The 8,596-nt window shown below is 44.6% G+C and overlaps 1 protein-coding gene and 1 long non-coding RNA gene across 2 annotated transcripts; one reads left to right on the forward strand and one right to left on the reverse strand.

Annotated features, from left to right (window-relative positions):
* Positions 1 to 2,614: 2,614 nt before the first annotated feature.
* Positions 2,615 to 5,064, forward strand: LOC144708939 (uncharacterized). The gene is made up of 2 exons (XR_013582905.1): positions 2,615 to 4,728; positions 4,847 to 5,064. It is a non-coding gene; the product is annotated as an uncharacterized LOC144708939 (long non-coding RNA).
* A 66-nt stretch (positions 5,065 to 5,130) lies between these two features.
* On the reverse strand, positions 5,131 to 5,946 carry LOC144708299 (cytochrome P450 89A9-like). Its single transcript, XM_078581547.1, has one exon. It carries the CDS (start codon positions 5,944 to 5,946, stop codon positions 5,131 to 5,133), a length of 816 nt encoding a protein of 271 aa, XP_078437673.1.
* Between the last annotated feature and the right edge of the window lie 2,650 nt (positions 5,947 to 8,596).

An 8,596-nucleotide genomic window follows, 5' to 3' on the forward strand; every position in this document is an offset into this window, starting at 1 on the left:
ACTATGAACCTTGCTCTGATACCAATTGTTGGAAGAACTCCAGAAGATAACGCAAGAGAACTTTCTCACTCACTCAAAAAGCGAAAGTCCAAAACACTTGTCGTTATGATCTATCTTTGGTCCATAGAGGTTTTTATAAAACTCATGGGCTACCACCTTGACAGGCCACTTAACCACCGTCAGTTAGAATCATCTGCTTGTGATTATGTGAACCATCCATTCAGCAACAGAAAACTATCATGAAACAGAAAAAAAACAAAAAAAAACTGTGCTTGGAATCGCTTTCTTCTAGATTACTTCTATCAACAGTCGGTGTCTCTCACATAGGGCTGTAAACCCAGATTTCTTGACCATGACCTTGGTGTGCTGGCTGTGAAGCGCAAGCTGGCGGATTGCCAAAGACGATGATGATGGCCTTAATGACTTGATGATGATCCCGGGCGCGCACTCTCCATCGTGTTGTGAAGAAGCTGCATGAGCAGATGGACCAAGCTCCATGGCGCGTGCATATCGGTGGATTGGTGCAGCAGGAGCATGTCGGATGGCCTCCATCTGCACGAGTGCAGTCGTCTTGGGGAACAACGGGAAGGATGGAGCAGGTCACAGACAGCACGCAAGGGAGTCATCCAATGCCCTGTGCACGTCGAGGGCGAGCTGGCGGCACTCGGCCAGATTTGTTGTGGCGGCAAGTGAGCAATGCTGGCGATTGTTGCACTACCCGGGTGGTTCAAGGTGGCAACGTCGTCGAGCAAAAAGGGCGGTAGTGACTGGGGCGGTCGTGGTGTGCAGTGAATTGAACACTACATGGTGCAACTCAACATTCACATATCCACAATGGCTCTGCCAACGTCACGGAGCCCCACAATATGGAAAGTGCACGCGTAATGCAGCCGACAGGATGGGAGGGCACGTGAATAGACAGTCTAACGACATCCCGCGATTCGTGTAGGTGGCGCTGGGGGCTGGTATGTGGAAGCGGTGCTGGCAATATTTAGCGGGCCACACAGTATCGCAGGGAACGCGGGGCATGGCCAACGGAAAAGGTGGCCATGTGATCAGACGGTCCAGCAATTGTCGGCTGTTTGTGCAGGTGGCGCTAGGTGGCTCATAGTCTGCACTAGCGCAGGTGGTTGGAGCCTCGAGCGTGCAGCAACTTGATGAATGAGCAACGTCGTGGTTTGATACACGCGGGTCAGCCGCAAATGGGAGTCGTGCTGACCGCTTGCCAGGCAGTACAAGCTCACGACCGTGCAACAAATGACTGAGTGGTGATGGCCGTGTGATACGGCAGCCCGACACCGATGGCACGGCCGCAAGTCAGTGCACAAAGAAGTTGGTCTCAAAGGGCATAAAGTGGCTGAAGCGGCGTCCCAATCTTCCTCATTTCGTCTTATCTCTCCTTTCCTTTTTATCCTTTACTTCTTCCTGTCAATGAGACCAGCTAAGGAAAACGAAACTGGTTAATTCAAAAAACACCTTGTCTGGCCGTGTTAGGTTATCATGGTGTTTCTTATATAGGGGCACGATGGCCCTTACCAATGGTGCACTATCCCTTGGTAAGGGTCCAAGTGCCCTAACCAGGGGGGGTTTTCTACATAGAGACTGTCCTTTTAACACAAGACAAAACACATATTAGACGTACGTTGGATGACACGAAATAACACCGCAAATGAAGAACACGACACAATGAAAATGATGAACTCAAATACGATAAACATGAACACAACAAAGACAAACATGGTAAGACGACAAACATAACAAGCCCGAGCTGACAAAAATCAAAACACTCGAATGTCCGGACGTGCTTTACTCAGGGTATTTGAACTTGAGTGTTTTCACCTTGACCTCGGCGTTCCGGTCGGGCAGGACGTGAACTAGTGGGGCCATTGATGACGATGACGATGGCTCCGAAGATGTATTTGATGGAGCGGGACCGCACACTTCACGAGTTAACATCACATCTTATTTATTGTAGGTGAGTCAAATGTGCATCCCACTTAGTAAGAAAACCCTACTGACAGCATTAGTTAGGATATGGGAAATATAACATTTCTTCTGCATTTCACAAATGAAATTTTGACTCTCAAATCATATACTTAACACGTTAGCTGAACTAAGCAGGTTGATGACATCTTAACAAAGGGGGTGAACTCACCAACAATCACCTCAATGTGCACCAAGAGGAGGTTTCACAATATTGTCATCAACCATGAATCTCTAGGACATAACTATTTATTTGTTACTTGATTTTCATGTTTTTAACCAGCTTAGATGCTATTTAACGTCTCACCTACTTATTGTGGGTGAGTCCAATGTGGGTCCCACCAAGTGAGGAAAGCCCTACTAACTCTAGGTGAGAACATTTAGTAAAGATGTTGAAAATAGAACTTTTCACTTGGTAAAGATGGGAGAGGGGAGAGGTTTGGTGTCAAGAAAAAAGAGATGCAGATAGGGAACGGCACGTCCAGGACATGACCCCCCAGACTAATGGGAAGGATGACAGATTCTGACGGCCGGTGACGTGATGAACATTTCATCATGTCAACATCACATCACACGTCCCATCAAATCCAAAAAAAAACCGTCATGGTCAATCAGGCGTCCATCTATTGGGTGTCCCGTCATATCTACATCAACGTGACGACATCACCGTCACCGCTGACAGAAAAACCCCCCCCTCTCTCTCTTCCTATCTAGAGCACTTCTCTCTCTCTCATTCTTCTCGCTCAGTCTCTCCTGCTTTCTCTCTTGTCCCTCGCTCTTCTCTCTCTCTCTGTCTCTAGTTCTTGTCTCCCTCTTTATCTCTTTTTTCTCGGTCTTCTCTCTCTATCTAGTTCTTCTGTCTCCCTCTTTCTATCTCATTCCTTGCTATTATCTATCTCTGCATCTTTCTCTCTCGTTCCTCACTCTTCTCCCTCTCTGCATCTTTCTTTCTCGTTCTTCTCTCTTATCTCTCCGCATCTTTCTCTATCGTTCCTCACTCTTCTCTCTCTCTGCGTCTTTCTCTCTAATTCTTTGCTCTTCTCTCTCTGCATCTTTCTCTCTTGTTCCTCACTCTTCTCGCTATCTGCATCTTTCTTTCTCGTTCATCGCTGCTCTCTCTATCTGCACCTTTCTCTCTCATTCATCGCTCTTCTCTCTCATTCCTTGCTCTTCTCTCTCTCCCTCTTTCTCTCTTGTTCCCTTTCTCTCTCTCTTTTTCTTTTCTTGCTATTCTCTCTCTCGTTCGTCTCTCCCTCTTTCTCGCTTCTCTCTCTCTGGCGCTCTTCTGTAGCTCTCTCGTTCCCCTCTCCCTCTTTCTTTCTTGTTCCTCTCTCCCTTTTTCTCTCTCCTTCTTCTTTTTTCTCTCTCTCTCTCACTCTTCACTCTCTTGTTCCTCTCTCCCTTTTTCTCGCTTATCTCTCTCTCGTCCATCTCTTTGGTGCTCTTCTGTAGCTCTCTCGTTCCTCTCTCTCCGTCTTTCTCTCTGGCACTCTAGACTTGCCCTCACGATTCTCTCTCTTCCTCTTTCTATCTCATGCTGTTTTCTCGATCTCTCGTTCTTATCTCTATTGTTCCTTTTTCCCTCCGGCAGTCTTCACTGGCTCGTTCCTCTTGTTGAAGATCTTTCTGTCCATCTTTCCTATCTCTCTGCCTTTCTCTTTCTCTCTGAATATTTTGTTCTCTCTCTCTCCACAAACTCTCTCTGTCGCTCTCCGTTTCTGGCTCGTTCGCTCTCTCTTTCTCTCTATATCTCTTTCTATCTATCTCTTTTAAATGTATTTAGAAATTAAACGTAACGGCCGTCATCCGTGATGGCCGTTCCACCATGTCAAGCGTCCAGGCCACCTGGTCACCGTCACAACCTCTGAATTCCGTCCCCGTCACCGTCACGTCATGGGTCACGTTTCCGTCATGGTGACATGTGGCGTGACGGATGACATTTGACGATCTCTAGATGCAGATCACTATTTAAATCCTTTATTTAACAGCATAATCAATGCAAATAGCGTTCATTTCCTTCACCTAAGTCGGAGCCAGATCCGCGCGCGCAGCGGTTTTTTCATCATTGCTTTAAACTCAAACTTCTCCGACAGGTCGATATCCTCGACAGGTTCCCAGCGAAATTCTCTTACGAGGCGCGTAAGAAACGTCTCCAGATGTAGCAGGGCGAGTCCCATTGCAGGACAGATTCTCCTTCCGACGCCAAAAGGCATCATTTTAATCCCCTTGCTGCCGGCGATGTCCAGATTCTCTCCCTCGCCTCCCTTTAGAAACCTCTCCGGTCGAAATTCCATGGGCTCTGACCATATCTTGATGTCCAAGTTTATCTTCGACACCAAATTTATCTTCTGACCATATCTTGCTGTCCAAGTTTATCTTCTGACCATATCTTGCTGTCCAAGTTTATCTTCCGACGCCGACACGCATAAGCCCTTTGGAAGGGTGTAGCCCCCCACAGACACCTCTTTGGTGATGGCGTGCCGAATGAGAAAGTGCGCGGGGGGGTGACGACGGAGCCCTTCCAGAACCACCGCCCTTAAATGAGGTTTCCGCTTAAGATCATCTTCCGTGAAATTTTCGTTGACCTCTGCCGCCACCTTTTCCTGCACGGCGGGATTCTTAACTACGTTCGCCATAATCCACTCTAGCGCCGTGGCAGTGCTGTCCGTACCCGCGCTGATGAACTCCGAGCAGAGGAACGCCGTCGTCCGTGAGCTTCCTTCCGCTCTCCTCTGCAACCTCAAGGTCCAGAAGTGAATCCTGAAGACTGATCTAGTCTTTCCTGTGGACGCCCAAGTTTTTAATTCCAGAATAAGGAAGGTTGTTCGACCTCCTTTCACAGTTCGTTATTTCCGTTTTCCAGGTGTGATCGTGATCGTCCGATGCCGAGAGTTATAACGGCGATCCTGCTTCCACGTCAGACGTTTACACGTCACCGCAACAAACCTTGATTGGCACGTGGGACGGTCGTAACTGTTTCTTTTCTTTCCTTTTTCGTGTTGACTACTTGATATAAAAGGACGCGAGCCAGGTGCTCGATGCATCGTCACTTCCAGACATTTTCTTTTGATTCTTGTTTTTCATTCACGCCTCGATTCTTCTGATAGAGTTGGATTGTAAGAGGGGTACGAGGAACTCCTGTGAAGTCTACAAATCCAAGTAGCAAACACTGTTCCCTCTCGAATCTCTTTCTTCCTTACGCTGCCGACGGGATGATATGAGAGGCAAGAAGATCGTCTTCTGTCTTTGCTGCATGTCGATTAAACGCTTTACTCTTCCTCGGAATAAGTATCCGCTCACCCCCGGGGCATAGGCGAAAACGTTGAGAGTTCTGTAGCTCTGCAGGAAGTCTTTCTCCACGGCGGCGATTTCCCTTACTTCCGGCTCTGCGAGCTTCACTCCAAAGCATAGTAAGATGAACAAACTGACCAAGGCGTATTGGAAGGTATCAATTACATTAACGATGCCATCGTCAGTCTCCGCCTGGGTTCGGAGATCATCGAAGACCAGTTGAACTGCCCATGCCCGAGCATCAGCCGAATTCTTGACGCGAGGTGCTTGCAGAATCTCCTCAACAAGGTTGCGGCGGAGAAGCAGCCACATGGGGCCATAGCCAGAAGTGTTGATGTTGCGTAGGCTGGGAGTTAAAGACCGAAGAAGCTTGAAGGGCGAAGGTCGATCAGCGGAGACCGCGCCACGTCTGACAAACATCTCGTGGGCGAGTTCGGGTTCTGTAACCACGACAACGCGAACGGAGCCCAGTTGGATTGTGACGATGGGCCCATATTTAGCACATAGGCGAGCCAACACTGACTCGAAGTCGCTTATGGAGCAAGTTAACCGGATGAGATTCCCAACTAGAGGGAGTGCAAGAGGACCAGGAGGAAGCCCCCGTGGCTGGATCACGAAGAAAAGTGCAGAAAATAGAAGGAAGAGAGCAAGAACAATGGCCCAGAGGCTCATCTTCGGTTCACCTCCTGAGTAGTTTGAATTGAAAACAATATAGGAAGCGAGAGCTTTGGATTTCGTGTGGATGTGGATAGCCAAGCGCAAAATATCTCTCAAATGCTGAGAATTGTGAACTCATTAGAATTATTTATTGCAACAATGTTCATTTTTTAATCTCTTAGTGTGATAAGAAATGGGGCGATTAAGAATATGCAACGGACAATCCTATTGAGTAAAGCTGTTTCCGGTTGGCATAATTTTGGCCAGTAAAATAAGCGTCATGACAATTTGTTTATGAGGATGATCATCTTCAACAAACCAACCCACGGCGAGCAAAGTCAACTTTTGTTTAAAGAAGATCAAGTTAGGTGTTTTCAATCAATGCGACCAACTTGATCAACTTGACCAACTTGAGCAACTTGCCAACTTGACCAACTCGAGCGACTTGACCAACTTCATCAACGCGGCCATTTTTTCATGGAAAAATATTCAAAAGCACTTGATCACGTGGAACGGTCATTCCATTAATAATTGGACATCATCTCATCCGATCATCTTCGGAGGCCGAAAGAAAAGGCAGATTTTGTGAAAAACGAATTTGGAGCATTTGTAACGAAGCGAACCCTCGGGCTGCACGGTAAATGACATGGAAGCGAATGAACCAGAATAGAGTCCTGAACTTTACCAACTTCAAATGTCAAATGATCTACCACTAAAAATTTTCAACTGTTCAAACCCTTACAGTCGTTGGTGTTGATGACACGCCAAATCCAGGTATCGTTTTTGACTGAAAGTGGCTTCAGAGTCAGAGCCTGTCTGAGTGAAAATGAAGGCTTGGGACTCAGAGCTTATATGAGTCAACTCAAAGAGAAAATCCAACCAGTAGCAGATCACTTAATAGGTAACGCCCTAAATAAAACATGAACCCCACTTCAAGAATAAGAAAAGTTGAAGCCAAAATTAAAGGACCAGTCGGGATTCACTTAATAGATTAGCAAGTAAGAAACAGACACATAGCCACTTGAAGAAAACCATACCTAATTTTGGCGTCTTTTCAAGAGTTAAAAACCCATACACTTGCGAATATCAAATGGACAACACAATAAAACAAATGTATTTCTTTGTCGGCACAATAACCACCAGCAAAAGAACCTAAGCCGATGAATCACCATATACCATAGAGAGCCTCATAAATTAGGCCACTACTAAAGTCAAACAAGTTATTTCTCACTTAATGATCTTTATAAAATCACACAGCTTAGAAGATGAAATGAATAAAACTATAAACAATGATAGTTTCTTCTTTCCATGGTCCCATTTGATGAAACGCCTAAGCATCCATTCCATCCATACACTAGCCGCCAGCTGGCATGGCCAACTTCAATTTTTTTGGTTTTCAAAACTTGGCTATATAAATTTTCAACTTCAATTTAGGACGATTCATTTGTCAAAGAAATGATCACCCTTGTTGAGTTAAATTGAAAGAGACGCGAGAAGGCAGATTGCAGTGCAAGAACGCCAATGCATGATAGCGTAAATGCAGAGAAGATAAAACAGGTAGTAAGAGGAGACGTCAAGAACAAGAGAGATACCTATTCCCAAATGGAAGATTAAGAGTGAGACAGTAAAAAATTAGAGATAATAGGAAGAGAATCAAGATCATCCATCAGAGAAAGAATATCAAGATTGCAAAATCAATTTTGAATGTTAAAATTTTGAACCCCGATTATGAATGACTAAATTTCATCCCATATTGTGAATGCTACGATTTTAAACTCAGATTGTGAATGCCACGATTTCAAACTCAGATTATGAATTACGGAAATTCAAAAAGGGCAAATCATGAGCAATGAAATTGCAAAACGAATGAAGAATTTTCGAAAGCTGAGATCACAAGCCTGATTCTAAGAGCAGATGTCATGATCCCCAATATTGCACCAATGCTAAGATTTCAGCTCACCAATGCCTGAAAATTACCAAGATCAACAAGAACTTCAAGACGGCTTGAAGGCCCGCATATTGGGCCTGTTTTATATATTATATCATCATCACTCTTGCTTACATTTTTACTAAAATGCCCTTGCAACGCTTAACATTACAGTTACTTCTTGTTGATGGAAAAATAGAAAAAAAATAAAATGGGGATTTAGTAATAGGATGTATTAAAAAATACAGTTCTCATTTACCTTTTTGCAGTTGAACAACTACTTACTTTTTTTATCTTTATCCTACAGCTTAATCATCATTCTTTACCATGTATTAAATTCATCAAAATTCCTAAATGAAGAATTATGCTTGTACATCAATCTTCAGAGTGCTCCGAGTTTTCCCACAAAGTCATGTGAAAATTTTCAAGTGTACAGAGAATATTCAAGGAAATCTAACACAATAATATCGTTTAATGTTCTATTGTAGCCACTTATAGGCCGAAATAAGCTCACCACACACCCCTTGTAATGTGGCACCACAACCCACAATGCATGACTGCTGTTGCCACATTGGCCATATGCAAACTATGCACATCCTCACCACTACTTATAAGCGTTTTGACTTATGCAACACTATTTATGCTTTTTCACAGCAACAGAGTAAGTTTATATCTCAAAAGACAAAGATTTGAACAAATGGGCTTCAAATTTAATGTTGATAATATTTTATTTTATCT

Source organism: Wolffia australiana, chromosome 10 (genome assembly GCF_029677425.1).
Source record: "Wolffia australiana isolate 7733 chromosome 10, ASM2967742v1".
Classification (NCBI taxonomy): domain Eukaryota; kingdom Viridiplantae; phylum Streptophyta; class Magnoliopsida; order Alismatales; family Araceae; genus Wolffia; species Wolffia australiana.